At 39.7% G+C, this 19305-nt stretch overlaps 1 protein-coding gene across 1 annotated transcript; it reads right to left on the minus strand.

Annotated features, from left to right (window-relative positions):
* Positions 1-783: 783 nt before the first annotated feature.
* Positions 784-17829, minus strand: TSPAN13 (tetraspanin 13). The gene is made up of 6 exons (XM_079302423.1): positions 17668-17829; positions 6575-6742; positions 5466-5546; positions 4523-4636; positions 4074-4184; positions 784-2900 (listed from the first exon to the last, which is right to left on the minus strand). Exons 1-6 carry the CDS (start codon positions 17728-17730, stop codon positions 2826-2828), a joined length of 612 nt encoding a protein of 203 aa, XP_079158549.1. The 5' UTR covers positions 17731-17829; the 3' UTR covers positions 784-2825.
* Positions 17830-19305: the final 1476 nt, after the last annotated feature.

The following is a 19305-nucleotide window of genomic DNA, read 5'->3' on the forward strand; positions in this document are numbered from 1 at the left end:
GTGGCAGATACTGTGCAGTAGCATCAGGATGTTAGTCAATATCTGGATTCACTTTCTCACGTAGCTAGAATTAAATTGTTTTATAGCCAATTATTTTTATATTATAAAAATGTGTATGCATTTTAAAAGAAGACATCTTTCTACATTTTTCCCCAAGAACCAACTTGAAGAAAGCATTTCAACAAACTAAGGCTGAAAGACATCTAATGTAAGCAGTAAGAATGCTCTAAATTAAATAATTCCATTACTTTGACATTGGGCTGCTGTAAACGGCTTCTTGAAAATCTGGTGAACATGAAGTTCAAGTCTCAAGCAGTCAGGTGAAAATTAAAATTCATCTCTAGAAAACAAACAACAATGAACAAAAATCTTTGTGTGGTGAAAAAGTTTTTCCAGAGGAAAACACAACAAAGTTCAAAGACAAAACCCACCAAGAACAGGTATAAATAACTTTTTTAAGTAATTAAGTTTGGATTACAACAATGTCAGAATAGTATGGCATTTCTTGTATACTCACACAAGTCAGACTTAGATAGGCAACACTTCACCTTCCAAAAACAGTCTGACTCATTGTGTTTTACTGTCCCCTTCAGAATCAGGTTTGGGAAGCAAATCCACACCTCTGATTGGGAATTTCAGTGTTCATGTGAGTGGATGGATTTGTTTAACCACAATCTCAGAGAGACAATATATTCTTAATATGATAGAAAAACTTTAATCATTCCATGCAACCCACTGATCTGTCTTTTGACTACTAAAATAAATTCACATTATGAGACATGAGAGTTTTGGAAGTGGTAATATTTTCAGTGTTTTTGCATTGGTGCACATTTACACTCCAGTATCATCTACCATACTTATGAAACCAGATCCACCCAAAACTAAGCACCACAAAAACAATCAGGAAAAAAAAAGTCAAAACTGAAGCAGCAATATGGTATTATTTTAAGCTTCATTAACCCTCTCCCTATGACAACTCCTTGGATTTATTACTGTAATGCACAAGTAATGCACAAAACAGAGCCTGTCTAACCAGGAAAATGAACTGTTCCTAAAGGCAGCCATGAAATCACCACTGTCCTCTTGACACATATTGGGAATGGCTGGAGAGTAACTGGGGGAAGGAAAGTGCTGTGTACATTTTATCAGACTTCAGCAGGCCTGAAGGCTCTTAAGGTGCTTCAGCACACTTGTACCCTGGATCTCAGGTATGTGCTCAAGCCAGACACAGCAGCTGGGCAGGCACAGCAGCAGCTCCCAGAGCAGCTCCATGAGAAGGTGCTGACCATGGATGCTGAAAACTCAGCTACACCTGAAGAGAAGCAGTTCTATAGCAAGTTCTTGACATCCCTCTGCTTTCAGTTTCTGCTCTTCCCCTTCAAAACCTCAAAATAATTCCTTCTTCAGGAGCACTCAGTCCATGAAAGGCTGAAAGTGCTTTAATGAGCATGTGTTTCAAGTTCTTTTTGCCTCCTCTGCAGGAGTAAGGAGTGATCTCTCTAGTAAAGGGCAATTGTATGAGAATCTACTTCTGTCTGCCTCCAGACTTCCTTTCCACCTTGCTCAGGTACTGTATTCCTTGGCAGAGGGTCTTAATACTCTTCCTCTTTTCTTCCTGTAGACTTGTCTTTCAGGCTACAGCAACTGCCTACCCTGCCAGCAGCAGTGTGTGAATAATGAATGAAGAAAAGGTGCAGTGTAGATCTGCAATTCAGTATGATTACAAACAAATGGAATATTGTGCACCTTGGGTGTTTAAATGTCTGCTGTTTCAGCTGATGTAACACTTCTTTTACAGACAGCAAGAGGGACCATGGTTTCCTTCAGCTCAGAGAATACCTTTTACATGGAAAATGTACCATTCTAACTTGAAATTTTTGTTTTCAGAAAACAAACTACTGGAAACCATTTTTTGTTGCTGTTTTTCTTTCTTTTAACACATCACTCAATCTCTCATGAAATCAAGACTGTTATCTGGATGACACAGAAATATCCACTGCTGAGTTATTACAACAATGACTTTACACCATCAAAAAAAAAATAGCTGTACAACAACTTTCCAGATATCAAGTTTCTTACATCAGAGATGACAGACATTGATTGTGCAAATACCAAACCTCATTCACTTGTCAAGGGGAAAAAAATTCAAGTTAATCAGCCGCAGATTACATTCTCCTGGTTTTCTTCATTCATTGTTCTCATAATGACAGTATTCATTAACATTGTTTTTATTCTCAACAAAATTCTAAAGCTACAAGAAAACCAAAACAAACAGGGAAGGGGAGGGTTGAAGACTACAGTAGTCATTAACATACACTTATGTGCACTATAGAAAATAACATCTCTAGTTTCTATTTTTATTTTAACAGGAAAGTGGGAGACAAAAAAGTTTACAAGAGTACATCCTAAAACCTAAGTAAATCATACCCAACCATCCACCATAAATTTTTATCATTTTAATGAGAATTCATGTGAATTTTTGTAATCAATGAATACAGCAGAAAATACCTGTGGGGTTTTCTTTTACACCAGATAACCCAGTAGTGCTATAAAACTCATTGTAGAGAGTTCACCATATCAATTAACAAAGTCTTAACCAGCAGTTCAACTCTCCCCAGCTACTGAATGCACCCATCTACTTTAAGATAGAGATTCTTAGAAGAGAAACAGTAAAAATTAAATATGAAAACTACACATTTCTTACAGAACTTGAGTTTTATTTTGGGTACATGAAGAATACCTATTATGGAGAAATACCAAACTATGGAGAATCAGTATTTTTAAGTAGAGGGTGCAGAGAGAAGATTTAGTCCTTTATAAGCTTATCAAATAAATGCACTAGGGTTTGCACGGGGATCCTTTTGGTTCCTGTATCTGTAGGTCAGCCAGACTCCCAGAATCTGAAAATAAAAACCAAAGATATTATTAAGTAGAAAGTCTCCACCCCATCCTCTAGTTTTACAAAATTTGTTTTAAACATAAAATCACAACAACGAACTTCCAGTATACAGGTTTAGGATATTTTACTGTTGCTAAAATTGTATAAACACACTCCATCTTTCTTAATTAGAAAAAGCAATGCACCCTCTCTCTATGAAAAAAAACATACCCTAGCAACAGAGAGAAAAACAAAACAAAGACCACAAAACTATAAACAACAAAAGCCAAACCCATATTCACAATGCAATAAAAAATTTCTGTTGTTATAACAATAGTTAAATTATTCTTTTCCTCTTCCCAAATAATACTCATAAAGCTGCTTTTAGTATAATGATAAAAAAATTCTCAAAATTGTTTCATTTTACCATAACCACTTAACTATACAGCTATTCTTGTGCATTTTCAAATCTTGCTATTGCCCCCAACTATCTCCCTTCCCTCCCAGCACCTTCACTTTTTTAGCTGAGATGGCTGAGGTTAGCATGATTCTGCTTAAGTTGCCATATCTCTCTTGTTGCTGTCATATGTACAAACCTTCTAAAACTCCATTAAGCAACAGGGAGAACGTTTTCACATGCTCAGCTCTGGGACTAGGAAAAACTTGCTCTGAGGATTTTATACTCCAATCAATAAAGCAAGTTATGCATTATCATGGCACTAAAGCAAAGAGCCTAAAGAATTTTTAATTTTAACTTACTGTTTAAAGTACAGTTCACTCTTCATGCACTATCTTTGCACTACAGGTGGCACAAAAAAAAAAACCAAACACAAATCTCAAAGACCTTATGTGAGCAAGAGCAAGGAACAGGTGGGAAGAAGAGGGAACAACAGCACTCTTTTTATGACTGTTGAAGAATGGTACAATTGAATAGCCAACTTTTTGAAACGCTTAAACTTTACAGCACCATATTTTAATGCTGAGGTTTCTTGTCTAAATAACAAAGTTGCCAGAAAAGTCTTCCTTCTGACAGACTGAAGCAAGACCATAGTTTTGAAAAATTTGGCCTATTTAGTAATTGGACTACTGAGACCAGACTGAGATTTCCTGTAATAAACCCCCTAAAATTGTGTTTCATGAAACAGAACTTTACAAGTGGGAAAAAAACCACTCAATTTTCCAACCATCCACTCACCTCTGTGAAACTGAAGAAGAGTCCTATCCCTCCAACAAATCTCAGCACCATTCCAGCATATTCCTCCATTATTGGTGCACATGGTCTACAGTGGAGAGTTCTAAGACAATCCTGTAGCAGATACAGAGAATTGCTTTCCATTTGCTTGATGACACTTTGTTGTTTGAAAGCATCTAGTTTGCTCTAGAGGAGACTGCTACCCGTGGATACAACTCCAGCAGTTTTAGAAGATTCCAAGAGAGCAAGTATATATAAATGACAGAGGAGTACAAACTTTGCAGGGTGCCCTGTAACTGTCTTTCCAGTAAGTTAAGAAAAGAGCTTAGTATCGCTGCAACAACTACATTAGTCATCTGTTAAAATGCTGCTTTCTGTAACTGTGAAAACAGCTGTACATTTTTGAACAAACACAGCATGCAAAAGTTATGGTTTCTCACACTTGAACTTACAGCAGCGCAGGTTGCATTGGAATAAAAAACTCGGAATCCACAACAATTCAGATTTCTCTCAATATCTGATCTTGCACTGTTGGTGTTAGTCCATCCCACCTCTAGAAGTTCACTCTAGAAGCCATAAGCAAAAACATATTACATTAATTGAACTGTTTTACACTACAAGACAATATACAAAATCAAGCTGACAATGCTCTAACTAAAGCATTCAGATCTTGCTGCTTAACAGGAGCATACAAATATATTAAGGAATGACTGGGGTGTCCAAAGAGGCTGCTGTCCAATAGAAAAATGGCACCTAACAGCAGCAGATTCACAGATGTAATTCTTTCCTTCCTTTGTTTTTGCTAAACCCAACAAGATCACTAGTAAAGGGACATATGACTCTGCCCAGGCTATACACAAAAAGCACCCTCACATGGAAAACCTTATTGTTCAGTCACTGTGTCCTTATTCACTTTAAGAACAGGTCTCCTTACCACATGGAAGACTGTTTTACTTTCACACATAACTGCCTGATGTAGTTATAACCTTTCCAGTTACACAAGAACAATTCAGTGACTTCATCAAACTTACACCATGATTACTGCATATTTCATCAGCTTATCTGAAATTGCTGAACACAAGACATATCCAAGATATCATGCTGCTACACCTGTGACTATAAATCTAGAAAAGAAGCTTAAAAACAAATCAATTTTTTTAAAAAAAGTCAGTTTTGGCCCCAAATGTATTTCTTTCTAGCTGTCAGAGCCAAGCACTGACCAAGTTCTAGTGCTCCGAGATAATAATGTATTATATAAATAGGACAATGCTGATTTTCTTAAAATATCCTATCTCCATTTTAGGGAGGACCATACATAAATACATGTGTCTCTGTACATATGTCTTTATAATGCTATTCTATAGATTAACTGAGAAGTCAGAAAACTTTTCTTACCTGCTGTTCCTCATTTAATGCCAAACAGGCACAGGAGACAGAAAACTGGACAATAAAGACTAGCAGAAGAATAATCATGTACTGGAAACAATTAATAGTTAAGGATATACTCTCAAATTAATTCTGCTTTTATAACATATACATCTAATGGTATTCCTTATTTTACTGGGTAACAGTAAGTCCTTTAAAACAAAAGAATTATGATAGCAAATTCTGACTGGATGTGAAAAGATTACCTAAATAATGTTCCCAAAACCCAATCACCATGTATTGTCTCTTTTTGGCTACTACTATAGTTAGCTGGTATTTCCGGGTTAGGTATTTCTTGCCTAGCAAGAAAACATGAGCAGAGAGGTTAATAAAAGGAGCTTTGACAGAAAAACCTCCAGCTATTTTCTCCAGCTTTAGGGGTTCATCTAATTTCAATATATTTCACTTAAATAAAGTAGTAGAGGAAACAATTTTCTGGGTATTGCATATTCAGATTACAGAGTCCTGTAAAAAATTACAAAAAGTAACTTTAGCATAGATTAAAATTAAAAAAGGTAAGAGCTGCTCTTGAAACACAGCCTCACACACTTTCAGACTGCTGCATCTGCAGATGGTATAAAACAGAAGGAATAAATTTTGATACTAAAAATCATGTTTTGAAAATTGGGGAGTACTTCAAAATTTGGCTGCTGTGCTCAGAGGCAGATACTTCACACAATTAAGCTGTTTGCAAAGTGGAAATCAGTTCTTATTCACAGAGCACAGAAGTTAAACATTAATAGTTCACCTACTTTAGCTCTGTGTATGGCTGAGCACACAGTAAGAGGCACCTGTGACACTGTGAGCTACCACAAAAAGCTCTCAAAGAATTAAAACAGTCTTATTTTTAAAAGGAGATGTGAATACTTCTATCTTCAGAGCACCAACAATGGAGGGAAAAAAGGAAACTGAAACAAAGTTAAATGGGAAGGAAGTCTAATTTAGAGTGCACTTGACCAAAGCAGGATTGTGAATTTCTGTTGTTTCTGAAGCACTTCCCCCAGCCTCTCAGCTGACAGAGGAGGTTGTTCACATGGCTCCAACCATGCTGCAATCAATGCAATGCATCAGAAGGATACAAAGAATAGCAATACTTGATGATGTTTCACTGCACCAATCAATCCAACTAAGGCAATAAAGAAGAGGAAGACTCCTACTGCAATTACCACTCCAACAACTTTGAAACTAGAGATGAGGCCGAAGCCAATTCCCCATGCTGCAATTCCAATCAGTAGCAGGCTCACCAGCTGGAGGGAAGAGAAAACACAAAGTTAGACTGCATATTAAAATTGACTCCCACACACAGGTACTTTTTACATTAAAGCAGTTTTTAGAAAGGTACAATTTTTCTTTCTGGTGCAAAGAGAAGAAACATGACCCTAAATAAACCAATCTTCCATATCATTGTATAGGTAACTTCAGTTCCAGATGTTTTAAGGCATACATATTCTTCCACACTGCCAATGTGGAACTGTTACAACTCAAACTACCTATAAGTGAAGCCATATTGTACTATCAGTGACTGACTACGGACACTAAACTTTAGATCCCAACATAGTTGACAAATAAGCTAAAAATCACCAGCTTTAATTCAGAGTGGAATAAGAACAAAAGTTTCTGATGTTTTGTGAAACTGTGGCAGTGTATTTAAAGAAAATAGAATAATACAGCTGCACAGCTCCGAATGTTTAAAAAAGGGCACTTTGCCAAAACTTACTGTAATCAGTTGTATTAATTCATTGAAGAAGTTTCTATATACTTGATGATGTAACACAACAGTTAATATGGTCACACAAAAATACATTTTGGATCTGAATTTCAAGGATGTTATGCAGTGAAACAATAAGGGCATCCTGTCTCCTCTGCAAATTTCTTTAAGAAAATAGCTCTACTATTAAGGGAATCCTATTTCAATACCCAAAACACTTATGCTGTTTCCTTCCTTTTAAACATAGTATTCAGGGAAGGCAGGCAGGAATCTGCCCCAGTTACTTCACAGAGATTTATTGTTTATATGGGCAGGAAGCCCCAGCCTTTCCTGTTTCCACACCAAAAAAACATGACCCTGAGAAAAATTTCAACATGAAAAGCTGCAGATAAATCAGTAATGAAATCCAGCAGAAGGGAAGCAGCAGACAAAGCCAACCTAGATGTCCAAGGTACAAGATGCCCAAGAATCTCTGGTTTGAAATAGACCTATGGGTAACATTGCTCATTACATTCTCTGTTAAATGACATCAATTCAACATGCAAGTTTTAACTATCCAAAACTCTGATCTCACAAAAAAAATCCCACTTTATAGCTACTTAAAAAAATCCAAACCAACAGTATAAAACAGTAGGCACTCAGTCTAGTCCAAACTATTTGGCTTTGTTTAATAACAGGTATAGAGCAAGCAGTTACACTTGCTCACCACTTCCATCCAAACAAGGCACATTCTCATGACATTTTACTGCTTACCCAGAGGCAGGAAGGATTTAAAAAATAAAAAAAAATAAAAAAAGGTAATTTCCAACTTATCACTTTAGAATTCCCCTACAGGTGGGAATTCTTACTGGTTTTAATGCCAAATGCATCTGTACACTTTTTCTATTTAAGTACATTTTAGAGGACTAACCTATGTAATACAGCTCTTGAAACATGGAAATCTAGGATAACATCAAGAGAAAGCTAGAAAAACAGCCACAGATGCTCATCAATATAAAAACAGAGCAGGTGGAATTTTGTGTTCACACAGGAATACATTTCAAAAACCTTTTTACCAAAAACCAGTAATCCACACAAGAAATTTAAGAGCCTGCAAAAACAAAAGCAGGATATTTGTCATACCTACACTTCTCTCTTAGGACATAGAGAGACAAAAAACATATAACATTCACAGGAATTTTCAATACCAGCAGTGTTTTAGGATGATTTCACAATTGTCTTTGTTTCTCTTAAAAAAGCCTGAATTAACACATTTATTTAAAACCAAAACAACAGGCCAAGGTATCATGAATCAAAATTACAGAGAGGACTGAAGAAAAAAAAAAAAAAATAAAACAAAACACCTTGGCTCTAATACACAAATTTTCTGAATTCATGCTGCACAAGGCTATAAATTTCCTGATACCAGTACATTAAATATTAGCCTTGCTAATGAGTTTATTGCAAGACCTTTTTTGATCTGTGCCCATTCACTTAATTTCACTGTCTCATTCCACTGTAAGGATGTATTTCTCCATGTAAGTACCAGAAGTAACAAAAGAAACCCCACAGCCCCATGTCCAATCAAAAAGTGCTGTCTGACATCCTATGCTGTGCATCAGCTTCTAAGCACTAAACTCACACTGTCACTACATATGTCTTTAAAAAAAAAAAATCTCACAAGCAATGACAAATTTCAATTTATTTCACAAAGAAAACTTTATTCCTTATGATTTTCACCAATGCTTTTCTGCCTGAAGGCAAATCTTTCAGTAATCTGCCTCCAAGATGCCAAAACGTGTGTTTGTTCAGCTCTTTGCTCATTTCATAAGAGCTCCAAAAGCATTAGATGAAATTAGCTGGTTCTTAAAATACTGAAATCAAATCAAGAGACAAAATCTGTGCCTCTAAGACCTACTGGATAAATACAGTCTGTGAGGTGCAGGGTACCAGTTGCTTCTTGCTGCCATAACTGATCTCATCTTAATCTGATGATATACACATAAAATTGGTTCAATGACACTCAGTATGTCCTGACAGCCTAGCACAAGAAGCTTTTTTGCTAGAAACAGACACAGTATAATCTAAAATAGATCTGATTTTAAAACATGTGGGGGTGAAAAAAAGCTTCTCTGGATTTTACACCCATTACTGAATCCCAGATATTCAGGAAACAACATAAAATAGTTTAGTTTCACATTTAATCACATTTAATTTTCAGAGCTATCCATCATTTTCAAGTGTTACCTCCATAACACCAAGGCTCTATTTTCTTTCACTTGACAAAGTTGTCCATTGCCCACTTCCTTAAAACACCTGGAAATTCAGTGTGATCACAGATCCATGCTACTGGGATCTGGCTGACAAACTATGTGAAAACACTGTATGCAGTCAGGCAGATTCATCATCTGGATCAAAATCATTACTGGCCACTCCTTCCATGCCACTTGAAATTGTGGAAAACTGACTGTTTCAAAACTGAAATGGAGACTTACAGATCTACTAACCACTCCAGAAACTGATTTAGTATTAAGCTTCTGTCTCTTCCACATGTTTATTGAAAGATGAAATTATTATGAAATCATTATGAAATCATATTCACATTTGGTGTAGACTATCTGAATGAGAGGAATAACTCTCTCCAAAATAAACAGTGTCATCCTTGGAAGACAATTATCTATGAAACATAATTTTACCTATACGAATTTACTTACACAAAGCTAGCTTTGGTTAGTAACACTTCAAATATTTGCTTGATGCATTTACCAGAAATATCTGGAAGAACAGTCCAGTTCTTAGTGATTGGGGCTAATTCAGTTTCCCATAGAAGGGCTGGAGAAATGGCCTGTTAGACTGGATTGCCACAGGCCAGACTGCTGAACTTTAAGAACACCAAGTGTGGCTCAGCATCCAGCTGGTACCAGGTAAGCACCACCACAAAGGCTGATAATGGAGCCAGTATCACACAGTATCTTCATCAACAACCTGAATATAACACAAAATGAATTATCAGAAAATTCGTGGATACTAAATAAGGGAGAATGGTTGACTCTCCAAGAACAGATTTAACTCAGATATATCTTGATAAACTTGAGGAATAAGCCAACTTTAGGAACCTTGCAAAGTGAAAAATTGTGCTCCTGGGTGCTTCAGAGGAGCCTGGGATTGGAGCAGTTGAACAACACCCTTACTGAGATAGATATGGAGATCAAACTCTTTGTCAGGTTGAATAAGGCCAGGACACAGCTCTCTCTGAAAAGAGGGAAAGCCAAGAAGAGTGCAATCAAAGGAAACACAATGCTGGTGAGACTGAAGCTCAAATACTGTGTTCTATTTCAAGTACCCCCAGGCGGAAACGGAATTTGAGAACCTGGTATGAGTCAGTAAAATGGCATGGAGCCTTGAGAATGAGAGGTCTGAAAAGAAGCTGCTCATCATATAGTAATGGAAGCTGAAGGGACATGGAGGAAATCTCTTCTGGATATCACAAGTAACAGCTTGTGAGGTTCGGACTGGACATTAGAAAACATATCTGCAAGGTGGTTTGGTGATGATCTTTGTTCTCAGGGGTTTCCAAGACACCACAGATTAAGCCACAGACAGCAAGCTAGTTATTTCTAATCCTGTTCTAATCAGGTGCCTGGACTGATGAGCCCCAAAAATGCCTTCCAACCAACACTCCCACACACCACAGTCAGCACTTTGACCATGCCACTCTCTACACCAAAAATCAAAGTTTTAACAGGTAGATAAGAGGTGGATTTAGCACTGATCAAGGACTTTTCTGTACCATCTAGCTCACTGCATAGCTTCTAAAACACCTATCAGCAAAACACCTTCTTACAAGCAGTAAGAAAGTCTCTCAATAAAAGGCCAACAAATGATTCTTCAGAAGTACTTACACGGCTTCAAAAACACAAGTACAAGCCTTGTTCTCAGAAGTGATTTAAAAGGTCACAGTCACTTAAGGCATGGTCACATAAAAGCCAACAAGCATTACGAGCAAAGAATTTATAATAACCTTGAACTGGAATAATTTGTGTACAGAATGATGCTGTAAGCACATCTGTCCACAAACCAGAAAAAACAATACAAAGCCCCAGAAAGTGCATACATGTGGAGGGGTGGCAGTATTTTGTATTTAATATCTTCATTTACTATATATTATCTTGTTCACTGAATCAAGCCCTAGCTACCTTACTTAAAGGACACACACAGAAATACAGGCTTAGCTAATTTTGACACTAAGTAAATACCAAAATAAACCTTTAGGTAGCACAAATTCTACATGATGATCAGCGGTTTTCTCTACGAGATAAAAGCATTTCTACTTTAGAGTTAAAAAATGGGAAAAAAAATCAAGCAAATTGTCAGTAAAAAAATATTACACCAATGCCAGTGTCTGTATACGGAAAATTTTAGGGAAGATTTCAGTTCAAGATCAGTGGAAATGTAAGACTCCAGTTTAGGCAACTTCCCTTGTTTTTAATACACATATATACACACATTTGAACTTCAAAGACGTTCCAAAAATAACAGCTTCTCTAACAAATCTTCTAATTTGCTCTCTTCTTTAAATCAAAGTTCTCTTGCAGCACATAGCTGCTCATTTCCGTCATTCCTGTACTGAAAAAAACGTATTTCTCTCCACAAGTGCCCCTTCTGTACTTATGCGCAAGTATATAGCCTACATTACAAAAAAGAAACAAAAATACTGACAAACTATTTCTCTATGCAATGCCATGAGAAACAATTCAAATGCTAAAACCACTTCCTCCTTCCTACAACAAGAAACAACCAGCAAATCTGCTGTCTTGGCTAACTGGCAACCTTTTGGTATTTCAACTAGCGTGGTCTACTGGCTAGGAAAGAAGTCATATGCAGAAATTGCCACTGCTTCTTACCACATCAGTACAAACAGGAGTTGGCAAAAACTGCATTTCAGAATTTAAATTTCCCAAACTACTGACTCACCATTCCCAGGTAAAGAGATTATATGGCATTTATACTTATATCAGTTAGGGAAATATTTACAGAATAGCTGTCAGGGTGAATATGGAACAGGAACTAAAACCAGAGAGATTACAGAAATGATGAAACACATCCTCTCTAACCTCTCCCTCTGCATGTAAGTTCATATTCTACTACTTTTTAAGGGTGCTTTAAAATTTAAATGTCAAATGGCATATATACTGAAAGTAGAGGTTTCCATCACTCTCCCCTTCAATTTGGGCAACCACTTCTGCATAGCCATAGAGAATCTAGAAGACAATTCTGATTCCTGGCACTTTATTTAAAAATGCCACATTAAACAACAGGCGGTACATACTGGTGTAACCATAACCTTTAGCGAGTCAAAATGAAACTAAATTGGTTTCTATTAGAGCTGCAAGCTACTCAATCTGAAAGCAACTTTATTTCCTTACAGTACTACTTTAGCTTTACTGAGAGCAAAGGAAAGCTCTCCAAAGGCTTTCCAGCAGAAGGCACAATCTTCCACCTTTACGTGGCTTACCTAAATGAAGAGTGATCAGTGGTCTGATTACTGAACAGCCCAGAGACACACAGTCTGGAACAAGCAATTTATGTGAAAGGCAGCATTCCTGACTCCTGTCACAAAAGCCTGTTCTTTCAGTTTCAGGCCTTGTAAACAGTTCTTCACCTTACTGGCCATGTAACAAACTACTTACACACTAAAATGTCAGCTAGATTTAACCCCTGCCAAACACCATCTGGTCTTTGGAAATGAAAGCTTTCTGCTGTGCAGCAGGAACAATTATTCTGCAAAATGTTTACTTTTACACACATGTTTGTTCATTGTTTGTTTAAGAGGTTATGAAATGTTTCCAGAAAGCCTGGTGAGCCCATAGATCCCTCTTCCATACATCGTATCACCTTCAACACAAAAACAAGAGTACAAACCCCACAACTAATGAGGTATGCTACAATGCTTCTACAGGCCATTCTAAGGGGTTCTCAATAACTGTGCTGGTTTTAAAGTGCCCACCTGCACTACCAGGATGGCTGAAAAGATCAGCAGTACCAAACACCATGTTCCATACACCCTCCTCCTCTGTGCCCTGTCGTTCTCTTGTTCTTTGCCTTAGGACAGGCTGCTTCCTTGGCTCCAAACACCACTGCACACTCTGCACAAGACAATGAAAAACCAAAACCCACTCCTGGCTGGTCTATGGACCCAGCACACACCCTGATTCTGACCCAGCACCCCCACAAACTGCTGCCACTTGGGCTGTAAACTGACACACAGTATAGCTGAGGGCCTTTCCAAGCCCTGGGAAAATATCTTTAAGTATCTCTCTGTACTTTTGCTGTACTCTTCCGTGTTCTCAAGCCTGAGCATAGAAGCCTTCCCAAAATGCCAATGAAAACAAGAAGGCCACAAGACTGACATGACCAACATTATCTTCCTTGACTAACACCTTGGAGCCTCTGTACCAATTTTATTTACATGTCAAGACTAGATAGCCTAGCTTATACTGCCATCTTCAAAATGTTCTTGAGAACAACAGGAATGGCTCCAAGACAACCTGTCCCATTTTGCTGACCATCCAGTCATGACAATGAGTGAGACCAGCACAGAACAGGCTGGTGCTGGGGCAAACCCTCCATGCTGCACACCTAAATGCTGACCAGAGCCTGTCACACAGGGCAAGCAGTGGGTTAGTTATTTCTTACAGCTGAAAATAAACTTAAGACAAACCAAAATGCAGCTGCACTCAGAGATCACAGGCTGGCTTACCCACAAATGTGAAAGAAATTGCCCCTTGAGGCAAGAACTGTGCTTCTCTAACTCTTGTCTGCTTGTACCTGGCTCAGTGTAGCCACTGCACCAGTCAGGAAATATCAGATAAAATAAAGGCACATTCCCTTTCCCGAGGAAAATCCAGATGTTCGCCCTGCCTCTGACACCAAGTTTCCCCTATGTAGCAAAAAAGATGAAGCACACATTTGCATGGAAGATGCAATATCCTCCTGCATCAGGAATTCTGAAAAGTGTAACAAAAATTATTATAAAATAGATTAGTAATTAAAAACCCTCTTAAAATCTTCAAGGCCAGGTTGGATGAGTCTTTGAACAGCCTGGTCTAGTGGTAGGTGTTCCTGTCCATGGCAGAGGGGTATCATGATTTTGAAGGTCCCTTCCACCCAAATCATTCTATGTTACCAAGTACACACTGTCCAAATCTGAGAATTTCTATACTTATCTTTGCATATTTCCATAATAGAGGGAAAGCAAGTTTGCTAAAGAGGGCAGGAAGCCCAAATGCACCTTCAATAATTACAGCATCCTGAGAGCAAAAACAGTGATAGGAAAAACAAAACAAGCCCAAAAACCACAATGTTTTGAAAACGGATGCAAAAATCAAGTCATTTAAGAGGCAATCAAAAAAAGAGGTTCAGAGAATGAAGAAATCTAAAAAGTGAATTATTTTGATACGGTACTTTCTACTGTTACAAGTAAATGTGGATGCTTTTATGGAATAAGCTTTGTGCTACTAAAAGAATACACACTTATAATGGAAAAGGTACTGTATGTTCAAATGGAAATCAAATGGCTGCTCTAGGTGTAAGAAAAACAGAAAGCTTGCACATCAAAATGTGAGATGTTTACATGCTGCCAACAAACATTTCATGTTTCCTGCTGCAGCAATAATTAAGTAGCTGCTTGGGTGACAAAACCAGCACACATCACCTGAATGAACTGTCAATATTTTTTAAATTTTAATATCTAAACACATGGCTCACTTCAATCTTTCACCACTAGGTAGGAACTTCCCTTTCCAAAAATCAGATTTGAACAAAGATACTGACTGTTTGCACTTCAACACAAACATTGAAGACTTCCTTGGAAGCTTAAGTTTTAAGCTACAAACACATCCCTGAATTTGGATTAATTCTGTGGACAGGCACTTTAAACAGTGTGTATGGATTTGCCATTTGATGGGAAATGCAAATATGACTGACTAAATAAAAACTAAATAAGCCAGATACCCAAAAGTTAGTATTTTAAAGGTTCTTCTATTCAGTTCTTCCATGTAAGGCTTTACTCTGACAATTTGCATCATCATATACCCAGAGTCAATAAATAGTCTCAATTATTTTTTTCTACTCTTGCTCTACGCACAAGGAGCCATACTGAAGTCAGCAAGACTCAGCACAGACGCCAAAATTACTCATATATAATAGATTGAAAAATAGAATCAGGGCCTAAGGACACTAACTTAGTCAGGAAAAGAACAAAAAGACATCAGCAAAGTAACATCTGAAAAGAACATTAAGTGAGCAATTAGGTTACTGGGTTTCTGGTTTCTTGCATTAAATCGGTAAATGATTTATTAATGTCAGGACATATATTTTTCTTGGTGTACTACAACAAAAACTCAAAAAAGGCAGAACCAAAAAATAAATTAAGGTTCAATATAATATTTTATCTTGGAGTGTTTACTTGAAAGGTAGAATACAAACTGAAACCTCCAATATACAGTTTTCAGGGTTAATTCATATCACATAGATACATCAGTGCTGGCAACAAAAACATCCAAGTGTTATCTATCCCTTCGTACCACCACTACTCCCTTCTCATCACTTATTACTGAATCTACACTATTTTAAAGATATGATTATTAAGTTATTGCCCTGATTGTCTTCTGTACTTTTTTCCAGCTGGGAGAAAATAAGTCCATCATTTACTGTGATGCTCCAACCCTTGTATTTCAGGTTTCTGTCTAACCAGGGAACAGAGAAGCCCACACATTTTACTAGATCAACTCTACCAGGCCAACTAAGCACCCTGTTATTTTTCCAACTATGGATTTAAAAGCATTGTCTTGTAACTTGTCTAAAATTAATAAACAATCCTATCAACAGCGACTGGATATTTTTGTAAGAATAATTTAAAGACGTCATTCCTTCCTTTCAGCAAAAAACGTATGTTCTGTATAGGTCAAGCGACAGAAGACCAAGTGACACCCACAAAGTAAAGTCTATCAAGGAGACATCAGAGATTAAGGCTGTAAATACACTGTACAGGTACCACAGACAGAACTACAGAAGTCCAAAAGTTCAACCCACCCTTGCTGAGGGTAGATATGTCCAAAAGACCTACCAGACTCATTACACCTGGTTAATATATGGCTACATGCCTGCAGAAATAAATGATGGAATCATTAGAAAAATAAAACACCTGCTGTCCACATGACATCAAATAAGACTTGTGCATCCATCTGAGAATGATCCAGATTTCTCTCACTCTTTTGTCACTTACGGAATAATAGCAATAACAATAAAAGAACTCTTGCATTAACTGAAAAGCGAAATTGGGACGGGATAATGCACCCATAACCCACCTTCTGGGACAGGAAAATCCCATGAAAAGTTGAGCACAATGATCTGCTGGAGTTCCTTTCAACCCAGACTATTTTATCAACCAATTCTGGCTTCAGCACAGGTGCTCCCATATCCCTTCATGCTCCATCCTGGTGAGCACCATCAGGTCCAGTTACTGCCGGCTACTGTTTGTTCTGATGAACAGTGAGACCTGCTTGGTTCTCCTATCCTGCCTTCAGCCAAGATCATGCAATGCTTTCGGAAAAGCACAGATACAACTGCCCACAAGCCCTGGATGACCCCAATTTCAGTCTGCTGGAAGTCACTGCCAAGCACAGTTGTTAACCTGAAACATTAGAGGACATTCTACCTCTCCAGATGTGTTGTGAGAGGAAGCCATTACACTTACTCCCGTTTCTTGCTATTTCTGAGCCCTTTAAAAATAGATAGCGAGGAAAAAAATTCCTGTAGCTACACCGCAAGTGGAGATTTTATTCTTTTCTGTTGAGAACAAGCCATCCAGCATGTTGGAACAAAATCAGGCACCTGCCTGGAGCTCCCCAGTAAAGTCATTTATTTAACATCCTACTTCTTTCCCCCTCCTCACGTATGTTGCCACCTGCCCAAGCTGTCGGACTCGGCAACTCGCTGGTCCATCCAGCGAGAACAGGGGGTGCTGGGGGCCTTATCACGAACCGAACCGCACTCATCTGGGCATTGATCCTCGGCTGAGGAATTACAAATTCCCTGCTTCAAGCCAGGATTGGTGCGGCGCCCTTTCCCGATGGAGAAAAAGGGCACGGGCGGGCCGGGCCCCGGGGCCGCTCCTTCCAGGAGATGAGCCAGCCGCCGCCCCGGGCGGACAGCACTCCCAGGCCGCCCTGGATTTTGATCCCGGGCAGCCACGTCCGCGCGGTGACAAAGCCCGGCCTAACCGCTGTCCCCTCCGCACCCTCCAACCCCATCCTCCCCAGCCGGAAGCCGCGACCGCCCAGCGGCCGCAGCGCGGACCCCCCCCCGCCGCGGCCGCATCCCGCCGGGAGACGCGCAGCGAACCCCGCCGCCTCCCCAGCGCAGCGCAGCCGGCGGCGGGAGCAGCAGAGCCCCGCGGGGTGCTCGGAGACGAGCGGCACGCACCGTGTAGAGCAGGTTGAGGGCGCACAGGCAGTTCTTGGAGCAGGCGAAGCCCCCGCACGCCATCGCGCCGCCGCCGCCGCCGCCCCGCGCGGCAGCCGCTCCGCCAGGAGGCCGCGGCCCCGCCCCCGGCCGCGCGCGGGTGCGGCCGCAGCAGGTGAGCGGCGCCCGCTGATTGGCCGCCGCGGGGCGCAAAGGTAAATGGATGCAAATGAGAGCGGTGACGTCGGCGCCGTCACCCGCTATCCGGCGGCTCGCGCTGGGCGGGCCGGGCCCGGTCCGCTGTCCCCGGTCACCGCCTGCGGTGACAATACGGGCCCCGCTCCCCGATCCCCGCTGCGGTGACAATACGGGCCCCGATCCCCGCTACGGTGACAATACGGGCCCCGATCCCCGTTCCCCGATCCCCGCTGCGGTGACAATACGGGCCCGGGCCTCGCCCCCGCCCGCGGGACCCCGCCGGGCCCCGCTCTGTTCCCCTCAGGAGCGGCAGCGCCTCGCCGGTGCGGCCGCACCCCTGTAACCGCAGCCTGTGTAATGCCAAGGAAAACATCCAGGGATTCACTTGTACAGACCGTGAAATTGTTCGGAGTGCTGGTAGTTCCACCAGCGCTTCATAGAATCAGCAAGGTTGAAAGAGATTGTCAAAGTCCAACCGTCAAACCAGCGCTGCTGCTGTCCTCTTAGTTCTATTGTTAACATATTTTATTTACTTATTTATTTATTTTCACTAATATCTTTCTACTCTGCCTCCTTACATATTTGTGTATTTCCTTAGTTTGAGGGTTAAATATTTTTCGTTACTATTATATTACTTTGCAAAACGTTCCACCTGTATCGATAATTTCCTGCTATTCAGTGACTAGTTTTTATGAAATGCCCATACTTAGCTTGAATAGTGTCCTAGTTCACCACAACCATCCAAAATCCGGTCTGTTGCAACCTGCTGAATGATGCTTTATATTAAATACAACAGATCTGATATCTGCCAGCTATTCCAGTGTGGACACGTGTTGCAGGATTAGTGTCCAAGACCGTTTCTTATAATTTTTTCTGGGCTTCACAAAGAAACAAGGACATGCCTGTTCCTCCCTTGGCATGCCTGTAAGGGTACATGGCACGGTAGTTTTACTTTATCAGGTTTTGGTGCTACAGAAGTGTTGATCAGTTCCTAGTAAGCAAAGGAAGCTGCATCTATTTTCTGATGGATTCACAACAATTCTTAATAGGAACTTGTCATCAAAACAGTTCAGGGAGGAAATTCTGAAAGTGGGTTTTTTCTGTAATTTGGCTGGCCTTCATCTCCTAAGGAAGCCCCAGCAGGCGAATAATCATTGCCAGCAGTGAGACATGGAACAGCAGCACACTTTGTCTTTCCTAGTCTATCACTCAGATCTTTTCTTTTTAGTTTTAAGCATCTTTTTTTTCCATGCTCCTTGGTATTTTGCTAGACTTCTTCAATTAAATACAATACACTTTTTTTTTCTCATGCAATAACAAAGACCTGTTGCTTTTCTGTTGATGTATATATCCATCTTCCAGCTGCTAGACAGACAACAAATTCAGATTCTGCATTATTTGTGACCACAAATTAAATCTGAATGCTCAACAGCTGCTGAAGCTTTATGTTTGTTTCTAAAC

This window comes from Erithacus rubecula (assembly GCF_903797595.1).
Source record: "Erithacus rubecula genome assembly, chromosome: 3".
Taxonomy (NCBI): Eukaryota; Metazoa; Chordata; class Aves; order Passeriformes; family Muscicapidae; genus Erithacus; species Erithacus rubecula.

Excerpts from the sequence above, each read along its gene's own strand:
- TSPAN13 (XM_079302423.1), bottom strand. The coding sequence starts at position 17,730 with ATGGCGTGCGGGGGCTTCGCCTGCTCCAAGAACTGCCTGTGCGCCCTC. Across the intron at positions 4,637-5,465 it reads CATTAAATGAGGAACAGCAG|AGTGAACTTCTAGAGGTGGG; the intron begins GTAAGAAAAGTT and ends TATGGCTTCTAG. Across the intron at positions 2,901-4,073 it reads TCTTCTTCAGTTTCACAGAG|ATTCTGGGAGTCTGGCTGAC; the intron begins GTGAGTGGATGG and ends TTTTATTTTCAG.